The sequence below is a fragment of the Ambystoma mexicanum genome, chromosome 5p, assembly GCF_040938575.1.
Source record: "Ambystoma mexicanum isolate Mex_15411 chromosome 5p, UKY_AmexF1_1, whole genome shotgun sequence".
Lineage (NCBI taxonomy): Eukaryota > Metazoa > Chordata > Amphibia > Caudata > Ambystomatidae > Ambystoma > Ambystoma mexicanum.
In genome coordinates, this window is record NC_090930.1 from 127,512,992 (window position 1) to 127,535,226 (window position 22,235).

At 43.3% G+C, this 22,235-nt stretch overlaps 1 protein-coding gene across 1 annotated transcript in view; it reads right to left on the bottom strand.

Annotated features, from left to right (window-relative positions):
• The window catches only part of OPHN1 (oligophrenin 1), a 733,935-nt gene that overhangs the window by 142,912 nt on the left and 568,788 nt on the right, over window positions 1–22,235 (bottom strand). The window contains exon 17 of the mRNA XM_069612518.1: window positions 10,773–10,878. Within this exon, the coding sequence (XP_069468619.1) occupies window positions 10,773–10,878 (106 nt within the window). The remainder of the gene's footprint in view (window positions 1–10,772; window positions 10,879–22,235) is intronic.

Genomic DNA, 22,235 nt, shown 5'->3' on the forward strand with positions numbered 1-22,235 from the left:
TTGTAAGCAGTGATTACACGTGGTGGCCAATGGTGATGCTTGAAACTTCACAAGAGTCTATATCCTGGAGTCGGTCCCATCAGTTCCCACTGCATTAGCCGCTTTGCTAGTCCTCCACTGCTAAATTCCTCTGTAACTAGGTGAACAGCTGCCACCATTGGTGGTGCAACTGCACAATGACCAGGATGGCTGCAATCCCTTGGCGCTCCCCGGAACTGGCCTTTACTCTAGATCAAAATCGTTACAACCGCAAGTGATCTTCATGGAGGACATTTACCCTGAATGCCCATTGGCGATGACTTGGACTCTGGTTTCAATGGCGCTGGCCAAGCCTGTGATAACCCTTGGGCAGGGAAGCACCACTCGGCCCAAGCTGAGCGGCTGGCCCGATGCTGAGCTCTCGGCTGATCTGGCGGGGGTGCTACATGGTGGTGCCAGAGCACCATGTTCTATGTGACTTGGGGAAGTGGCATCAGACTCTGGACGGTCTCCCTGGAGCAGAGGTGGACTTGCCACGCCAAAATGACTTGTTCCAGGCTACCCACCGGTCCCTGTGCTCCGCTCCGTGCACCTGATTGAGGTCTGACATCGAGCCTGGCAGGGGAGTGACGTAGCAGCGCCCTGGAAAGTAGAGAAGCCTGGAAAGCCTGGTTGCAGATGAGCACGCAGGGATCGACTGAAAAGGGGCGGCATTCAGGGAAACGGAAGGTATGCTGGAGCAGGCACTGGTGCACCCTGAAGCCCAGCAGGTGAAGTTAACAGCCTCTGCTTAGGCATGTTGATGACCTGGTGCTGCCCGACCTGAAGCTAACAGGCACTGGACGGTCGCTGGGAAGGTATGGTCCTGGTGAGGTGACTTGGAGTGTGGAGAGTTACACAGACAATCCACTTGTCTGACATGGGACCGCCTTTTTGCTGGCACCATTATTTGGGGACTCAGATACTCTTTTCAATGCAGCACCAACGACTGGACAACGTATAGCCGCCGGGGTATTTACATACTAACTCCCAATTTTGGGAGCTGAGGGCAACACCAGTAATGGACAAAGAAAAAGAGTGAACTTTGTTTACATCTTGTTTATCCAGCTGTGTATTCATCTCAATTTAATCTGCCAACACACGTGCTATATACCCTTGAGGGACATCGATTCAACCTATGAGAGTTAGACGACCCTTGTGAACACAGTTTTGCTGACCTCTTTCCCTTTATTGATCAGGTACACTTGGTCTTTGCATATTATTGAATTTATGGTTTGTGCTAAGTATTTTTTTTCCTTTTTGGAGTCACTCCTGTTGCATGCTTAATAGTTACAACATGTACATGTAACTTTCTACTTTGTTTGTATATTCTCTATTATTAGAATTAGTACGGGTGGTTATGTACAGCTCAGAACGTGTATTATTCTATTTAACATTTTGAGACTTTCTCCTTGTTGGTTGTAAATGATACATTGAAATTTTGAAACTGATGATCTCCTAATGTATATTATTACAGATCATTTTGCCCCTGAAGAAGGGGGTATGATATTATATGATATGGCATTTGTAACGCGCCTATACACAGGTGTTTCAAGGCGCGACGAGGCAGGGAGGGGAAGAAACAAGGGGAGACAGACAACGATCCTACTAGGCCAGGTGTCATTCAGATCGCGCAAGTGCAGGGGTGGGTGAGGGGGAAAAGTGCAAGGGGAGGGGGGGAAGTGCAGTACAAGGTAAGTGGCGTAAAGTAATAAATAAATAGGGCCAGCTGGTGGCAAGTGCAAGGTAAGTGCAGAACAAGTGCTGGAAAAGGGGGGGGGGGGCTGTAGGGATACAGAGACAGTCCCGCAGTGCAGAGGAGTTCCAGGGCATCAGTGCAAGTGGAGAGTGGCTGGGCCCAGGACCGAGGCCGTTAAGAGTGGTCCAGTTGCAGAATCAGTGCAGTTTCAGTGAAGAATATTAGCTGTTCAGCAGGGGAGAGGGAGAGAGAAAGCAGAGGCAAAGAGGAAGGTTTTGAGGTGCTTCCGGAACCGGAGATGGTTCTCCTCAAGTTTCAGGGAGGCAGGAAGGCTGTTCCAGAGGGAGGCCCCTGCCGCGGAGAGAGATCTACCCCCAGCTCGTTGCTTCGAGAAGCGGCTGACCCTGAGGGAGTTGGAGGCGGATGAGCGAAGGGCTCGGGAGGGAAGAGCCTAGAGCCTTTCAGTTCATCACAAGAATACTGTGCTTGGATATTCCTTCTCAGTTCACTACAAGAAGATTGTATTTGTATATTGCTTTGTCCCATGATGGCCTTTTTGAATTTCCTTTGACTTTTTGAGATGTAAATGTTAACCAGAAGTTTCTGGTCTGAATTCATTTCGTTAATTTGTTTGCCTTTGTAAATATTCATCACTTTGAAGTAAAAATTATTTAAACATTTGACTGATTTTGTATCAGCTTTAATGGTGTGCAGGGGACAGGAGTGTCTTTAGCCTTAGACACTTTTTCTTTGTCCATGTTCTGCACAAGTCCCGTGCCAGGTATTCCTCCCTAGCACCCTGAATCCTCAAGTATTCATTTATCAGGAAATATATGTTCTTTAACTTGGTGTGCACCTATTGAATTCCACTTTGTTGGCAACACCAGTAATCACAGTGTTATACTGGCTGATACATTTTCTTCATTTCTGAATCCCCCTGTAGACAGCCCGATCTTGGCAGTGAAGCAATTCACGCAAAATGGACTCCACCCAATTTGGCCTTAACCCATTCTGCAGTGACCAAAATAGCAGCCCAGGACATGTCCTTTAATTATAGACACTATCCTCTCCATTTCAAACACCTGCACCAGGCCTACTACACCCCTCTTCTCAGGATCAGACTTTTGATCTCACGGCCCCAAAGGCCTGGCCCCAATACTAGGCTGCCGATGATGGCTTTCGACCCCTGGCATGGCCTTGTTCTCGCATATGCAAATTCTTCTATTGGGGAGTCCAGAAGTTGACAATCCTTGCTGTGGTGAACCAAAAGAAGGACACAGACTAAATGTGGTCATGATTCACGTGGTTTATTTAAATAAAACCCAAAAACCCTAACACTAATGCTATCAGGGAAGTTCCCTACCTACCAAAAGTAGAACTAAGGGTGCTGCTCAAGTCCAGATAAAAGGTCTTCGGTCTGAATCCTAAGTTGCTAACTGGCACTAGCACTTTAAGAAAAATACCTAGCTCAAAAGAAAAGGGAGGATTGTTCAATAGCCCCGGTATGGCCTTCTGCCTGGCCCAATTATAGTTGACTTGTTCTAAGTCTTAAAGTTCTAACAGATTGTCTTCACAATTTTAGTACCAAATCTTTCTGGAAAACAACTATATTCTGTAAGGGTTTCGCTCTCCCTCTGACAACGAAAGTTTCTGATCTTCAAATGTTCCAATACCTCAAGAACGACTTGAAAATACACTTCTTTCTTACCCATCTTCGTGGCGTTGGGACTTCTCAAAAGGCTGTTAGCTCTGTGGTTAAAAGTCTTACCTCTCAGTATACAATGTATCTTAAGGTTCTTGCCTAGCCGAATAGATTTGTGCACTGTGCTGTCCGTGTTCTAGAGTATTTTGCCTCCCTTTATTCTGTCTTAACATGGGACCTCTGTCAGTGCTTCCTTGACACACTTGGCGGTTACTTCAACTTTGATATACAGTTCTGTATTTTTTCCCCACTCTTATTTAGTGAGGCTATGTACCTTTCTCATTCTCTTGACTTGGCATACTTTGTCGACTATTCCAGCCTTGTATACATTGTTCGTATCCCTTTTCTATATCGATTACAGGGGCTGGGTGTCTGTTACCTTCTCTTGACTGTTCATAGTATTGGCGGCTATTCCAGCCTTGCAGTACAATGTTCGTATTGTTTGCTCTCTGGTTCAATTGGGCGGTATGCCAGCTACATTTTCTCTGGGTTTCGTACCTGCGTCGGGTTCTGTGATCCTGAAAACCCACAGTAATGTATCTCGATCACCTCCACAGGTCCGTACCGTTTCTTTCTGTCAGGTCTCTGCCCAGAAATGTCAGGCCACTGTCCAGTAATAGGCGAATGGTGACCAAGGTGGGGTGCTTGAGTCAAGAAGGCAGAATGACAATGGGCCTCATTACACGCTAGGCAGTAAGGGATTACTGGCACCGCTAAGGGCACCGGTGCTGGTAATCCCTTACCGCCCTACTACGAGGTCCCTTAGCGGGTCCCTTCCCTAACGCCTGGTTTTACCAGGCGTTAGGGAAGGGACTATTTGTGGGACTTCAGAGCTAATAACTGGCCCACTAATAACGGGCCCATTATTAGCTCCATCCCCATTCCCATTCCCATTGAGCCCTATGGTGGCTCGAATGGGAATGGTTCCCGGAATGGGGACTTAATGGGTCCTCCAAGGTCAGAATGACCCGGTAAATCCCTATTCCGGGAACACGGACCCGGAATGCGGTAAGGGGGTAGCCATGGCGCTAATAGCGCCATGGCTACCGCCTACCGTGTAATGAGGCCGAATGTGTTGAGGATGTGTCTGAGTATGTGTGGAGGTGGGAGAATTAATGTTCTTTGGTTTAAATTCCTTAACTCTAGCTCTTTAAGATTATGGAATCATCAAGATGGACCGTCTGTGTCTTATGATGAGTGAAAGATTAACCAACGTATCTTCAGCAGGGTGTAAAAACTAAAGAAGCAGTTGCTAGCGTGAGCTGGTATTAAAGTAAAGGACTCGGCATTGTGGCAGTGCACCTGACATCATTGTAGGGAAGCGCTGCATGTGTCCCTAGCAAGGGCACGAAGTGTGGGGTGCGCAGTGAAGATACACTTGAATGCAAGCACAGGAAGCGTGGATCATAGGAAGGTTAAATTTAAGCACAGGATCATGGAGACAAGGGGTTCAAGAGCATGGTGCCATTTGGTTTAGTCAACAAGGTGTGCAGCTGTGCAGTTTTTGACGAGAGTAAATGGTTTTGTAATGCAGTGAATTACAAGAGAAAAAGACTATTTCCTAATTTCAAGCACAAATAGAGTTTTGCCAGGACAGTGTTTAAAGGCAATACTCTAATTAGTTTAGTTTAGTTTCTTTATTTGTACCGCACGCCGAACCCTGAGGTAACTGGGCGCCAGAGACTTAGAGCAGGTTACAACACGTTATAGACATTCATACATGAAAATGACAATAAGTGCAGCGGACCGGGTTACATAGTGGTCAGAAGGCAAACATAGGGGCATGCAGTGAAGCGACAAAGGATGGAAGGAGTTCTTATTGGCGAGCCAGAACTTGGTTGTGGCTCTGAAGGGCCTAAAGGATGGTTCTGCTCTAAGTTTCACAGGTATAGCGTTCCAGAGTTTGGCTGCTAGGACCGGGAAGCTGGGGCCGCCTGCTTTTTTGAGGTAGAATTTGGGTATGGAAAGGCAAGGAGAGTACAGCGTTCTCGTTGGTATGGCTGAGATGTGCTTTCTAAACTTATCTGCCAAGTACTTGGGGGCGTCATTAGAGAGGCACATGTGGACGATGACGAGTGATCTAAGTGTGATTCTGTCTCGTACTGGGAGCCAGTGGTCATCAGGTCTAAAGCTGGAGATGTAAGAGCGCAGTGGGATGCTCAGAGCTGCTCTGAGGGCGTAATTCTGTAGCACCTGCAATTTGTTCAAGTTGCGTTCTGAGGTGCCAAGGAAGAGAGTATTGCAGTAATCTATTTTTGAGAGTACTAGCGCTCTGGCTAGGTTAATGCAGCTAGACGGCGAGAGGAAGGCCTTACAGGCATTGATGATCTTGTTTGTGTAGGCTGTGGAGGAGGCTGTGGCGTTTACTTGTTTTTTGAGAGAGAGAGTAGAGTCCAAATAAACCCCTAGGGTTTTGATTTCTTTGGCCACTGTGATTAGGTTACCATCTATGTTGATAGAAGCGTAATGGGGGTCCAATTTGTTTAGCCGTGGTTGGGATCCTATGAGAAGAATCTCAGTTTTCTCGTCGTTGAGGCATGAGCCGTGTTCTGCCATCCAGGCTGGGATCTCCAGGTAGAGGTTGTTAATCTGTGTGGAGTCCTCTTCGTAGCATCCTGAGAGGGTGACGAGAACCTGAGTGTCGTCAGCATAATTTGTGTAGGTGACACCCAGGTTATCTAGTCGGTCGAACAATAGCTTTGTGAAGATATTGTATAATGTTGGTGAGATGCACATACCTTGGGAGACGCCACAAAGGATTCGATGGGGTGGTCTGAAGCCCCCTTCGAGAAGATCTGGGTGGTTCGGTTGGCAAGGAAGGATTGGACCCATGTGGTTGCCTGACTGGAGAAAGCAGCTGACACCGCCAGATGTTCCGTGATGAACCGGTGGTCAACGAGGTTGAAGGCTGCCGAGAGGTCGAGCAGCAAGAGAATGGCTAGGTTACCCCTGTCCTTCGCCTCGTCCATCTGGATTTTTAAGTCCAGAAGGGCTGTCTCGGTTCCGTGTCTTGACCTGAAGCCAGATTGTCCGAGGCCCAGGACGTTGTTCTCTTCCAGATGTTTCTGGATTTGCAGGCAGGCCACTCTGTCTAGGATCTTAAGGATGTAAAGGACCGTAGTGATAGGCCTATAATTAGTGGGGTTGTTGGGGTCAACGTTTTTTTTTCTTTAGGAGAGGCATGACCCTGGTTTCCTTGAGGCTGCTAGGGACTGAGCTTGTTTTGAAGGAGGAGTTGATAAGGGCTGTTATGAATGGGGCAAGATCATTGGCGTCTTCCTGAATGATGGAGGCTGGGCAGGAGTCCCCTTGACATCTGGAGGGCTTGAGGGCTGTGATGATGCATTCTACTTCTTTCGTTGAGACAGGGGCAAAAGAGAAGGGGGGGCAGGATGGAGTTTTAGGGGTAGAAAGTGATGTAGAGTTCGCTTAAGCTGGTCTTTTTTTGTTCGATTCTAGATTGTACCATGGTAATTTTGTCTGCCAACCTTTTTGGATTCTCTCACACCAATCTGCATCTTTCACGCAGGTTTCTAAAGGTGTGGAGGGTGACTAAAGTTCCCTAAGGATAATGAAGAGCTCCTTTGTTTTTGATTTGGCATTGTCGATTCTATTGTCATAAGTCTCTTTTTTGGCCAAGGGGATGGCTGTTTTGTAAGTTGTGGACGCAGCCCTGAATAGGGCTTTATTGTCCATGTTAGGCCTTTTTATCCAGATGGATTCTGCCGCCCGTTTGGTGTTTCGGAGGATTTTAAGCTCCGGAGTGAACCATTTGTTCAAGTGTGCTGCCTGTTTGGCTTTGGTAAGTTTGATAGGGGCGATGATATCAACTGCTGATTCAAGAGTTTTGTTATAGAGTTCAGCAAGTTGATCCACATCTAAGTTGGTGTAGTTTGCTGGGGCCAAGATATTGTGGATTAGAGGGCGAAAGCTGTGCATCGTGATGTTGCAGTTATTCCTGGAGAGGGTTTGCGGGAGGCTCGCCGGTATGGTGTTCGGCTGCACCTTCCCTTGGATGGAGAAGGAAATGACGTGGTAGTCTGACCAGGCAATTGGTTCATTCTTAAGGATGGAGGTGGTGCAGTTGTGGTCTGCCAACCAGTCCCAGGTTCAGCTGTGCCGGTACAATGCGCTTAGGAACAGGAGGCTCTTTTAGAAATGAGCAGTAGGCTAGTCCAAATGAAGACGTGATCAGAAAATACAATGTACTAGGAGCGGAAGGCACATTCAATAATGAGCAGTGGGCAAGTAGCACATTCAATAATGAGCAGTGGGCAAGAGGCACATTCAGAAATGAGCAGTAGGCAAGAGGCACATTCAATAATGAGCAATGGGAAAGAGGCACATTCAGAAATGAGCAGTAGGCAAGTGGCACATTCAATAATGAGCAGTGGGTATGTGGCACATTCAATTATGAGCAGCGGGCAAGAGGCACATTCAATAATGAGCAGCAGGCAAGAGGCACATTCAATAATGAGCAGTGGGCAAGAGGCACATTCAATAATGAACAGTAGGCAAGAGGCACATTCAGAAATGAGCAGTGGCCAAGAGGCACATTCAATAATGAGCAATGGCCAAGAGGCATATTCAATAATGAGCAGTGGCCAAGAGGCACATTCAGTAATGAGCAGTAGGCAAGAGGCACATTCAATAATGAGCAGTGGCCAAGAGGCACATTCAATAATGAGCAGTGGGCTAGTCCCAATCAAGGGATGATAGGCAGGTACAGTGTACTTGGGAGCATAAGGCATAAGACATTTAGTGGAGAGCAGTGGGTTAGAATGAGTCAATGCGTTGCTGCGTGATAGACGTGTTCACTTGGGGGGGGTACAGTCGGCTATTGGCGAGTATTACGCATTTTCTCATAGAACACGTTGTCAGTAGTGGCAATGGTGCAGCTAACAATTGTACTCACATATTTAGTTGTTAAACAATAATTTATGAAAAGAAGGCAGTAAGGCAGTCTGGATTCCCAAAAGGGCGTTTTCTTATGAGAGACAGTAGACACTTTCAATCAGTCTTCAAGCAATAAGCAAAGGCAGCCAGGTAAGGGGAGGTTTGGAAAGGAAGAGGGCATAGTTCAAGGGTAGCAGGTTAAATTCTAATGGTGGGTTTGTGCTTTCACAGATTCTGCAGTCTCAGGGAGAACATTCTCTCAGAACTGTGAGCATGGGTGGAGCTGAAGTCTGAAAGGTAAGGGGGGACCTTACACTTTCCCCGTCAGTACCTCTCGTGGCAGTAAAGACAATTGTCGGCTGGGAGCTCGGGTTCCTCTCAAGTCTCGCCAGGCCCACCACTGTTTATTAGTGGTCACGCCACCCGGGAAGACCGTTGTCTTACCGTCATCTGTCTCGCCTTGACAGGAGCCTCTTGCTGGGTCAAGGTACCTGCCGTCCAGCCTCTAGCTAGTGGGTTTCTCGCTCTGCCCATCAGTGCTGGTTCCGTGGCTCAACGTAGCCCCGCCCCACCAGGACATAGATGATACAGGTAATTTGCCTCTGTGCAGCACTTGCTCTCCTCCCACCATACTTGCATCTTATATGCATCATTAGAATCAAAGAAAGTATGTCCCCCTTCCTTGATTATGGCACTCAGGCGAGGTTCACCATTACCTGAAGCCAATAGGGTCACAGAAGGATCTTTGGGATTTTTTTACAATAAAAAAAACAATGTTAAAGAAGGCGTTCAACATTATCTTAGAGGCTTCTGTGCACTTAAGAGGTGGCCGCTATGTGGACCAATGTTATTATGAGATCCTTATTAAAATAGACTGAATGTTCTGCCTAGATTTTAGGACACTTGGCCACTATGACAGTGTTGGGTTGTTCTACCGACCAGCGTTTTCCATGATGACACTTAAAGGATGTTTATCTCCTCCCTTGATTCTTTGTTTTCTTCCACAAAGACCTTGTGGATCCATTTGAAAATACTCTGCCCCATCCTTCTCTTGATGGCATTATGTGAGCAGTTTAAAAGCCCACATCCTTTCATCGTTACCCATTTTGAGCTCCATGATGGATTTGTCCTAATGTTACTCTACATCCTGCATCCGCCAAGTATAAGGTTTGATGCACAAAAACGGTTTCATTGTCTAGGATTTCTTTTTTTAAATCAACTGCATTCTTTACTCCTGCTTGCTCAGATTGGTGTACCCCACTATTTTTGCAAACATTGACTTTCCAAATTTCAGGGCTCTTGCATTCATATGGCACTGCACATTTTATTATATTTAGGGATGCTGTTCAGGAGCTATCAGATATATTCCACTGGCAATATTTGAGAAGTGCCCCCAAAAAAGTCCGGTTTAGGGAGTCCAATGTGTTCCTGTTTCTAGTGTCTTTGTCATGAGGGGAGAGACACAAGACAGTCAGCTCTTCATATAGGAGCCCTACCTCTGAAGGTGATATTCTTATAAAGCAAATGTCTATGGCAGCCCCATGTTCCATTGGAACTATGCAATCACTGGGAAAGAAAGAATGTGAATACGAACATATTGATATTATTCCCCCACACATTGCCCAGCAATGATATCTGGGGGGAGAACCCCCACAACACCCGATACTCCCCTTATATTTTATATTACCCAATACCCTGCAACGTATAATTGTGTGGAAATGTGCTTTTTGAAATTTGGTATTTTGGTCTTCGACAGTTTCTTCAGCTCAGTAATTGACTGATCTCGTTCCATCTTCTGATTAACATAGTTTACCTCTGTATGTTCCTTTTTCTCCTGGAATTCTATTAATGTTATCCCATTCTTTGCATATAGAGAATGTGCATATGTCCAAACTTGCGTCCTGATCAAAGTGCACCCAGCTACCACTTTATTTCAATATGGAATAACATAGCGGCATGTCGCCAAGAACCCTCAACCTCAATATTGTCCTTCTCGGCCTAACACTGCTCGCATCTCCCCATGAAAAGGAGTGGATGCGTTTGCTGGATATGTCAATGGCATCCCATCTCATGAAGCAATTAAAAAGCCTTTTAGTTAAAGTTTGTAGCTGTGTCATTGATAATGCGCTTCCCGGGCCTAGAGCCAAAAACATCTTTCATAAGCGAGCAGCGGGTTTGGTCTATTTCAGTCAATGTTTGAATTACTTTTTCTGACCTCTGAGGTTTTTTCATTTTCATCTTGACTTTAAGTAGCCTGCAGACCAGCTGTAACCAACCAGATGCAAACATTTGGAACATTTTGTTGAATCCAGAAATGGTCATTTAATTTAATATCCCAAATTTGTCCCAACAAACATATTTTTTCAATCCTCATAGTTCAAAAATTATGGTCTGTTACTGCCTGCAGTCCTTCGACTCGATGGTTTGTTATGGCATTTAAGAAAAAGACTCACTCACCTCACCAGATGTCTTATGAGGAGCTCCAGCATCTCACGGTTCTTCTCTGGTATTTTATATACCAGAGAATGAATTGCTCCAAGACGATAATCCAGGTTCTCAGATTCTAAGAAGGAACAGAAAAAAAGATTTCTCAGTGGACAAGCTACCTTACAAGGCATCTGTTAAATGCCCTCAAATAAAGATCTAAACCAGAAAATAAGACAATGTGGACTCAATGTCCTTTACTAGGCGAACAAGGTTTAACGTTGCAGCCACATCATCAGTTGGAGTACGGACAAATGATAACATTATGAAAACGACACAATACCTCTCGATCTAGTATGCGGCTCATGATTAGAGCATTAGAAATTGGCCAGCAGTTAATAGTTCCGAGACCTCCGGTCTGTTCCTTGTGTCGAGCGGTTACTATGGCATGTTTCTGGGGTCTTAGAAGTGGGACACATTCACCAGCTCTGTGTGATCACATAGATGTGTACTGAACTACTGCCTTCTTCATGAAGCTATAAATGGCAACACTGGTAGACTGGATGTCTTGATCTCGAATGGCACCTCCAGCATGTGGTCTGCACTTATTGCAGTGAAGGATATAAACAGACATGGTTGTGCAGAGCAAAGCAGGGGAAGTGAAAGGTGATGTTTTCGTTCTATTGGAAATGGTGTCATAGATCTTGGATATTTTTTATATTAAGGGGTCTAGGAATTCCTTGCAGAATTGTACACAGTCGTTGTGGGTATTTTATTTAATGGTCTGGAGGTCTGACAGGTCCCAGCATACTTGAAAAGCTTAGATGTTGGATTGGGGGCCTCTATTATATGGTTGGTACAGCAAACCCTTATGTGGACCTTATACTGAAGCTTGTCCTCCCACCTGCAAGATTTGTGTCATCTAAAATCCAAGACATAACCTATACAGTTCAAGTTAGCAAGATTGTCATGAAATCATTTGTTTGTGGAGATGGTTGCTTTTTTCCACTCATTTCATGCCACGCTACCCAAAGATGGATGGAGAGATGTTTCATCACATGGGACAAGGTGTTAATATGGGTTGTCTGAAAACTGTGCCAAAAGTTGGTTTTGGTGAAAAATACAATGGAAGGCAACCAGTGTGACTGACTTAATTAGTCTCAGCAGGATTGGATGTGAGAAGGAGCAGGTGGACACGTCGTCGTCCCTAGCTCCCACCCGCTCACCTCTCACCATGAAACAGCAGAAGCAAAGCCTTATGTAGCATACCAGGTATCATCCGAATACTGCATCGAGTGTATGAGAGATGATATGCACTCAAACAACCGTATCGAATGTACCCTCGCACTGAGAGGATAGAAGAATATCTGCACACACCATTAGACATCATAGAGCATAAGTGAAATTGACAAGGGCAGAATGGCGTCATGTGGGAAAGATACTGAGACACACTTGAACGATATGCAAATACTCAAAGAATAAAGATGTAACTGAAGTAACAAGAGAAATATGTAATCAAGATATGAAGAAATCATATATGTAAAGAAGATAAAGTAACCTGTTGACTATTAAGTGTATATATGCAGAAACGCAAGGTAGACTAGACATATAGAAGCTTGCTGCATAGGAAAACATAACGTGGCTAGAGCGGCCATGATCGAAAGATTGCCACCGGACTCGCATTGAAACCATTCAAGCTACCTCGGAGACAGACCAGGGCTGCAGAGTCAGGAGATGCTGGAAAACAGCTTTGTGTGAGGAAAACCATTGGCAAGGGATCAAGAATGCTACTTCAAGGAATAATCACACAGCGCAACAGGAGTCAAAAGGATAAGCCATGTATGTTAGACATATTTCTCTTATATTGAGCAAAGAAGAAAACATCTGTATCAGAAAATTAAAGATGCAGAAAACCTATGCAAGATGGAGTGAACTAGTCTCCAGAGGCCAAGGAGGGTAATGACACCCAGCTCAATTTAATCAAATAGCAGTAAATAGAACGTTGAAATTGACAATTTTGTGGTCTTCTCACATGTGATTGAGAAGTCGAAAACAAGGGCTATTCATTAAGCCCAAATGAAGATCATGGTGTGCCTACACTCCCTTGAATGTCTCAGAACAGAGAACAGGCTTCGAGGTCAACTACAAAGGAGAAACATTTGCTTGTGAACGGACCAATGAGAGATGATAGAGTAACTGGGAAAGTGAGGAGTAGTCTGATTTTACTCTCTGCACCCGAGTATCGTTTTGCTTATGTGCTGTTTACGAGCCGTAAGTCCAAGGTTGGGAAAGCATGCCAAGCAATCAGAGGGACTATGTAACAACATGCTATACAATGTTGCATTGACCAACCCGCTGCCATTTTTATGCTATAATCAGTATTACATGTATTTAGAGGTGGTTTAAGGCGTGCCCACCAGATAAGGGTCATCCAGTAATATTGTTAGTACTTACATAATATATATTTATGTATGCATGTTCCCTTAACCAATCCCTCCCTTCAATAGGTTTTATGTAGGATGATGTCATTGATGATGCATATCGAAGTATAAAACCTTTGTATAATCAAATTTGGTGGCGATTGCGTGAACTACTGCATGTTGTTTGCCAGACTGCCCTACTTTACTTTAGGCTAATACTTTGCCATATTCTTTGAGCCTGTCTGCTTATTTGAGGCCAAGATCATTACTGGTAATTCCATTTAACAAATGAGACGCTTCAAGGTGCTAGAGCACATCTCGATAGCACTGCGGATGGTTGTGGTCTTATCTACCTAGGCCCAGATCTACACTCTCTGACTCTTGATTGCTTGCGCCATAAGCCAGAAGACCGTGGTGCTTCCTGTGGAGATTGGTGCGCAAAAACACATGTGTGAGAAGAATTGGTTGGGAGGTGCCCCTTTGACGAAATTCCTGTCCGGTCCCCGCAGGTGCCCAACAGACTGAAGGCAAACTGGTTGATTGGGGAAGAGTCGATGCCGAGGGACTCGAGCTGAACCACGGATGAAGGTGGCAAAAATAGGGGGAGGAACTGTATTGTGAATACATGTATAGAAGTAACAGATTTTTGGAGATTAGAAAGAAGAGAAATAGATAGCTTGATTTCCTGGTTCCAAGAAGGGCGGAAGGGTACGCACTAAAACATTCCAAGTAAGGAATCCTGGGGCAAGTCCAAAAACAACAGTGAGTATCAAACTGCAAAATGGGGTAAAAAGTGAGATAAGATACATTTACTAGAGATAGTAAAAGAAGGCTTAAGCAGAAAATGTAAAAGTGCACCTGTGTATGGGGTTATAAATATGTCAGTGCAAAACGTTTATTGTGTCTAGATTAGGAGATATAAACCGAAAGTAAAAAATTAAGGTCATCATCAGATTTTTAAATCAAGAGATTGACGTCTATCAGGAGGGTAAAAATCAAAGGAGGATAATAACTAAGTAAAGAAGAGATTCTTAAACCATTCATAATAAAACGAGACAGCAAAAATTGGTAGAAGGAGTAAAAAAAGGAACACAAAGAACATCATTGCATAGATTTTTAAAGTGGTCAAAGAATATGTTTTTGGTAACACACGGCGATTGACGGTGCCTGTTCAAATTAATCAGTATGGTACACTTGATAAAATAAATAAAATAATAAAAAATGTGGTAAGTATTGACAGGCAAGATCGACTTGTCATCATGAGGGACACTGTCCTTTTACACCTATAAAGGACACTGCAGAGATATACACCCAAGATAAGACAGTATCACGCAGAGTGGGTCAGAGGCATGACTAATAAACAATCATGCCGCAGTCACAAGAGGGTTTGTTGTCAAAAACAGTATTGCAACATATGACAACATATTTACATGCTACATATAAGGGGAAGAAGTTACAGAAATGAATGGCCATTTTAGAGTTATGGAAAATATACCAGAGTGAGAAAGAAGATCCACCTGAGAAGAAGTGGATGTTTAATTAGCATAGAGAGGAGGATATAACGCCTTCAGTTTCTCTTTCCACTCCTGAAAAAATTCATCTTTGCCCTTCTGAAAACAAGAGAGCAGATACTGAGGAACAGGGATTTTATCCTTTAAAGTAATTGAAAGCAGCCACGTGTATTTGTTAATCCGACATATGAGTCCCCCGTTTATATTAGCGAGGATAATGTGAAGAAGAGTAAAAGCAGAGAACGCAAATATATATTGACACGCGATGAGAGAAAGGACAGACAGATGGAGATAGAAGAAGAAGCAAAGAGGGAAAGGGAAGTGAAAGACCAGGCCACGACTAAGGTAGTAATGATAATACAGAACAAATGGAGGGGAGATACTACTCAAATTAGATGACAAAGGCATTGGTGGAGTTTGAGAAAGAGAAGAAAGAATAGCAGGCAAAGAAAGAAAGAGAACATGAGAGAGGATATAAGGAAGAGTAGGAAAAAGAAGCAAAAGGAGGATCGAAGTAGGTACGAGGCAAGGAAAGAAAAAGGGATTAGAAACGAAGAAGTGAGAGGAGATAGAAATACAGAGAATGCCAGTATGTAGGTTGCCAAGAAGGAAAGAGGAAGAAGAGAAATGAGAGATGAGGAGAAGGGAAGATGAGATGAAAAGAAGTAGGGGATTGAAGGATGATGAGATAGATCAACTATTTAATAGGAATATACGGCCGATGGAAGAGAGAGAACGATTTCAGGAAGAGAGATGGTCACAACAGCCCTGCAGGGAGCTGCAAGGGATACCGAGAATACAGACATGGGCTGACAAGCATGACGCAGAAAACATAGGGAAGAGGATTGGGGATTTATATAGGCAAATGAGAGATAAAGATGGAAATAAAACCCAAGAGAATGTTGAAGGATCTTTATTGAGGGAAACGGGAGGAAGGTCAGGTGACGCATTAATAGATGAACATAGAGCGCTGTCTTTAAGTAGACTAGGTCTTGATGATATGAAAAGGGATGAAAGCCATACAAGTTGGGGTATAACGATGAGGGTGCAGGCCCTTGTGACTGTCTTTTTTTAATATAATGGTTTTGTAGCTGGGATGGGCTATATTTCACAATATAATACAGAACCACAGCAGTATTATACCCAAGATCACATGCAGAATCAGACATGTGCACTGCAACCACAGCAAACACAGCAAGCTCCATCACAAATGAAATCACCACAAGGGCACCCACAGAAGGTGCCTATGCAAACACAACAGATACATACTCAGCAAGCACAGATGTAACAGGCCATGGTACCACAATGAAACACGACTTTAGGAATACTGCAAAAACCCACACCTTAATTATGGAGTATGACAGTGGTAGGAGGAAATCCTTTCACAGGTACAGGGATGAATTAATATCCACAGTAAGACAGCCCACAGAGCGACCTGATGTGTTCAGTACTATCAGTGACACCGGACCCACTAAGAGGAACAAAGGGTCAAGGTAATGTCAAGTTTCTGGGAAGTAGGGGCTTGTAATATGTTTTCATGTGTTTTACACATAGATACATTTTCTTCTGTTTCCCTGCTTTTAAGGCTGGTTTGTTTGAGCCTTAACATGGTTACTTCAGAGATCAGAGAATTTACCAAGCCTGATTGGATAAACTTTAGACAATGGACTAGCATGAACATTCTCAACTGCCTTTCATTGAGATCTATCAAAGAGTCAGGTCCTGTTTTGGTTTCTATGAGTATTTGGGCTATGGTGTCTGTTAAATTCGTCATTTTGAGTCAAGATTCAAAGAAGAAGAAATAAGAATATCAAGCAGGAAGATTGAAAGCAGTCATCTTGTTTCCAAATAAATGTTGCTAGTTAAATAAGCAATAAGAGAATTAAATAGATGTTAAATAGAGCTCACATAAACTTTTGGAAGTTCTTAGTGTTTTAGTGTTCAGTATTTTCTTCACTACTTAGTTGCAGAGTTTAGCGGCTAATTTCTAGTGAGTTTCCAGTCATTTTTTATTTTGGGAGTCTAATCACGTGATCGCAGTTTCTGTTGTCGACACGTGCCTCACGTGTACTTTCTTCTAGGACGGTGCGTCGTTTTCTGCGATTCCGTATTGCACAGCTCCCCCGGGCGGGTGCCTCCGGACTCCTGTAGTTGCTTAGCAGGTATTAATGGATGGAGGTAAGTCCCTCTTTATTTGTTTATTGTTGAACGAGTGACAAGTTAACGTTTGCCAGTGAGTTATTGCCTTCAAGTTAATTTCAGTTGTCGCACTCGCACGGAGGCCGTAGTTAAAGGACATTAGTTTGCCGCTTGTGTGGATTCTAGTTAAAGGAGCAGCATTTAATTTATTTACTTTTCAGTATGTGGTTTCTTTTTTCTTCTCCAGCCGTTAAGCGTCCATATAAGCACTTGTGACACAGGAGCGCTAGCGACAGAGGCGCGTTAATGGCACAGCTGTTAGTAACTGTTTATTGAAGGTTTGGTACTTAAAGGAACATGTGTCCTTTCTTACGTGCTCTCTCTTGGCACAGTAATTGTAATAAATTGAATTTAAAGAAGTGAATAAATGGGTAGAAGGACTGTAAAAATAGGAGATTCAAGAAATCTTTGAGACCGCAGAAAAAAGCAAATACTATGAATCTCCTTAGTTGTATCTTACAAGAAAATAAGCTTTATATGGTAAGAAGGGTTCTGCTTTAGGACACTAGTCAAGCCAAACATAACGGCACGTCAATTAGACTGCAAGGAGGTCAGAGAAAGGAAAGAATGTACAAGAATAATCTTCTTTTGGTGATAGAAGAAGATTGGAGTAAGTTGCTTAGTTCTAATCAAAAGACAATTCAACTGATTTTTGAGGAGACGGAGGGTGAGAGACTTTTGAACTGTTAGCAATTAAACCTTCAAAAGCAAATACACATAGAAAAATTTCCTCTTGGCACTAGCAGAGGATTCTCAGGTATTGTTGCACTTCCAAGGGGATAGATGGTGGGACGTGAACTTAGACAGACTAAAATATCTTGTGTTTCATTTCCATACAGATATCTATCCAAAGAAGGAGGAGTTACTGTCTGAGTATGTTATTTTGTCCCATTTGACAATGGTTGAAAGCGAGACACCTTGTGGGTCTGTGGGGTTCAGCAGCTTCTGAGGTACTTCGAAGACAGGACCTTACAGGTAATGATAGGAGGCAAGTAATTGCGTTCCTTGTACACACTGGAGCAACTCGTTCCTGTGTCCGTGAGGGAAAATACCCCAATGTCCTTCATTGCCATGAATGCACAGAGATTCTCTGGGTTGATGAATTGAGTTCCTTTTACAGACAAATTACCAATCTCTATAGGAGAACACAACCTATCAATGCCATTATTATAATTCTTGGCAGACACCAGTTAACATATTAGGACATGACTTGATGACAAAACTTAACATGGCAATATCTTTTACTGATGAGGGAATAGTGTGCTCTACTCCAGGGATACATTACATGAATGTGAACAAATTCATATGAGCTTTTACAGGTTACAGGCATTTAAAGGAGTCCAGAAGTATTTGGGTATGGCGTGACTGTTTAATTATCGTGGTTACCCAAGTTGGAAGGTAAAATAATGAGAATACCTGAAGAGTTTTTGTTCAGACCAGGAATACCTATGGATGATGGACAGGTTATCCCTTTAGAGTTAGAAGCAGCAGTGGTCAGAGAGGAAAGTCTGGTTGTTCATGGAACAGATGATGAGGGGAGAGGATGGAGAGCACGGATAGCCCTCAGTGAAGGACATAGGTTAACAGACTTGACAAGGAGATTTTTAGGGATGATTATTCTGATGATGAATTAGTTTTTTTCATAAGTCTCACCTATTGGATTAAAGTAGAGAACAGAGAAATACCGCAGAGAATGGCTATGGTAAAAAAGAAACCGCCATTCTTCAAGGAAGATTTGGAGGAAGTGCCAAATATTTCCTGGACCACCAGTCCATATTCCGTGGGTCTATTTAAAAGAGTAGGAGAATTTAAAATCAAGATTAAACCAGGAGCAATTTTGCCATGAGCAAAGCAATATCCCATGTCCTGAGAAGCAAATTAAGGTATAGTCAAGACCATTCCGCTTTAATGAAGCAAGAAATATTGGCGCCACCTGAGTCCCCATTTAACGTGGCTGTGTATCCAGTGCAGAAATCAACTTGGGAGGTTGTGGGGGCGGGGGATCATGGGGATTTATTCAGGATCTGTGCCCCGTAAACAATTTTTTTGAAGCAGAGTTTCCAATAGTTCCAAATCCTGCTACAATATTATACAACGTTCCATCATAGGCCAAATATTTTACAGTTATACATTTTTAAAAAACGCGTTCATCTCAATTCCTCTTCATGAAGACTCACAAGATTTGAGTTCATTTTTGTATAGAAATATCCGCCTGAAACATACTTGTTTGCCTCTGGGGTACTGTGAGTCCCTCTCAAACTTTAACAGGATCCTTCAGGTGGACATGGGCAATGTACAGCTCAAGAGTGCAATAATTCAGTATGTAGATAACATATTGGTGTGCAGTGAGACAGAGGAAAGGTGTAGGGAAGACTCAGTGCAACTCATGACCATATTAGCAGAGAAAGGATACAAGGTAGATAAAGAAAAGTTAAAATATTGTCAGGAAGAGGTCCTGTACATAGGACAGTTCATCTCTCAAAAGGGGCAAAAAAAAGGGAAACCTGAAAGAGCAGAAGTAATTATGAAAATGTTAGAACCTGAAACAGTGAGAAACATGCAACAGTTTTTAGGCCTATGTAACTATTGTAGGGCCCGGGTTTTTGATTACAGTACATATATTCGACCACTTAAATAATCACCGGTTGACAAAAGTAAGATACCCGGACAGATGAAAAGACTGAAGGATTTGAGGAATTAAAAAAGGCAGTCAGTACAGTGTCTGTGCTAGGAATTCCAGGTTATCATGAGGAATGCAACCTATTTTCTCATTCAAATGGAGAAGTCATGACAGCAGTTCTCACACAGAAAACAACATCAGACATGGACACAAACCATGGGCTTACTATAGTGCGATTTCAGATCCAGTTATGAATAGGCATTACCCTTGTGATCTTTAGCTGCTGCTGCATTTGAAATTGAAAAAGATTCAAGTATTACAATGGGGAGTTCAGTAACATTGTTGGTTGAGCATGCATGTTTTGCCATTCTAGAGAAAGTCAAAAGAGCATCAGGGTACAAAGTAATTATCTCGAACCCTGCGATCAAAACTGTTAGGTGCAGAATAGTGAATACAGCAACATTCATAGCAGAACCAATAGGGGAGGATTATTATGTACATGGCTGCACAATGTATGCTGAATTTTATGATGGCATTCCCTGTGTTAATCTTGGAGGGGGGGGGAGTTCTCTTTACTGATGGTCCTTCAAAAATGTATCAAACAACTGGCTAAAGGCATACTGGATCAGCAGTTGTAAGGCTGAACCGAGATGGTGAATTCAAAGTAGTTACAAGCATGATAATGTCTTCGCATTGCTCAGCAAAGGCTGCAGAATTAGTGGCGCTTATCGCTGTACTCCAAAGATATGAGGATGAGGAAGTGACGTGTACTCTGACACTGCTTGTGTGACGTCAACTGTACATGCAGTTTTGTCATGCTGGAAAAGGAGGGGCTTCTTCCACGCAGAGAGCACACCAGTGCAACATGCGGCCCTATTGGATAAGCTTATTGAGGCGCTGAGACTCCCATTGACAATCACGGTCAAAAAGTGTGCAGAGCATACTAAAAGAACAGACATGATTTCTCGCGGGAACAAAGGCGCAGACTTAGAAGCCAAAAATGCAGCTTATTTCTCAAATATTTCTGATTTCGAACTTAGAAGTGTTAAGCAAATGACAGGACGATGCAGTAAAGGAGGGGTTTAACATGCTGTCATCTATTGTTCAGTAAATTGAAATACAAGGTCGAGCCTCACAGGAGGATCAAGATTTATGGAGAACACAGGGTTGTTCTTTATCTCCCACTGAGGCAATCAGGATAGCACTGGAAAGCCAGTGATGCCTCTAGCAATATTGAGGGTAGTGTTGGAGCAGCTTCACTACCCCGCGCATATGACTCGAGAGTCTTGCTACTACAATTGCACAAGTTTAGTTTTCACCAAATTTGTTAGAACGTGTGGCACACTTTATTGTGACTTGCCTTGTGTGCTATAAATATACTGCAGGGCACACTTTGCGAACAGTGAGAGCAGCAATCCTTAGACCCAATGGCCCATTTCAGCATCTACATATAGATTTTGTGGATATGTTGCAGACAAGCAATGGATATAGGTACATGTTGATCGTGGTGTGTCCCTTTTCTAGATGGATCAAGGCAGGTCAATGTATGTACACTTATGCCACATGTGCCGTCAAGTTCCTTGTGTGTCACTCTTTTATTAGGGATAAAACACAAGTTCTTTCCTGCCTATCACCCATAGGCAAATGGAATTTGTGAACTTTTTAAATGGATTACTTAACGAGAGGATAGCTAAAATTAAAATCAGTTAAAGAAGGGGTGATAACAATGCCTAGCCCTTGCGCTATATGCATTGCGCAATCAACCTGGCTCAGATCGCCACTTAACTCCTCATGATTTTGTGACTGGACACCGAATGAGAACACCTCTTTCTCCTCCAACTAGGGCAGAAACTAATGCCCACATTATAGCGAAGACATTAGGTGAGGAGATGCATGATTATTTCGCAACTATGACCGCTAGTGTCTCTTTTATTTCTTAACAGATGAAGAACCGGAGGGAGGGGTCAAAGAGGATTGAAGAAGAAAGCCAGTCAACTGAACAAGCCTCCTAAAACAACCCATCTTATATCCAAGGAACCAGGTGCTGATACGGAAATGTGTCTTCACTTGGAATAAACCCCGCTTCGCGGGACCCTACGAGGTGGAAGCAGTTACTCCCACAGCTATCAAGCCACAAGGAAGGCAACCCTGGCTCCATGTGCACAACATCAAACCGTACAAGGGAGAAACCTGGAGCCATCCTGCATCTACTGACAGTGAAGCACGAGAAGAAGTTCTACGCATGCAGACAAGAACAGCAACCAAGAGCAAAGAAAAACTTTATGGAATAATAAAAAACACTTGAAATAAAATGTCTTCAATCAAATAAGGAATGAATGGATTTACAGCTATCCTGGAACTTGTTTGGAAAGGTAACAGGAACAATTTGTTGATGCACCAGAGCCAAAAGTCTACGCTAACCATCATAATAACATTGCACATGTTCTTGTATGCTGTTTTCACCTACATAGGACAGTCGACCCAGATTTGATAAGATAACGTGGACATTATAGTGTTTCTTGGCAATGCTAAAAACAGTCATATTATTTTCTGAATTATTGTGCCAATTATTTTACAGTTCTTGATATAAATGTGTGAGTACGGAGGATAAAACAATTACAAATTTAATTTAAAACAAAATGGGAAGGTTCCAAAATATGAGAGACTCACTACCATCAAGAATGTTGAGTTTTTGTGGAATGGTAATTGTGATTTCATTTTGTCTTATGATTTGTATTTTCTTCCT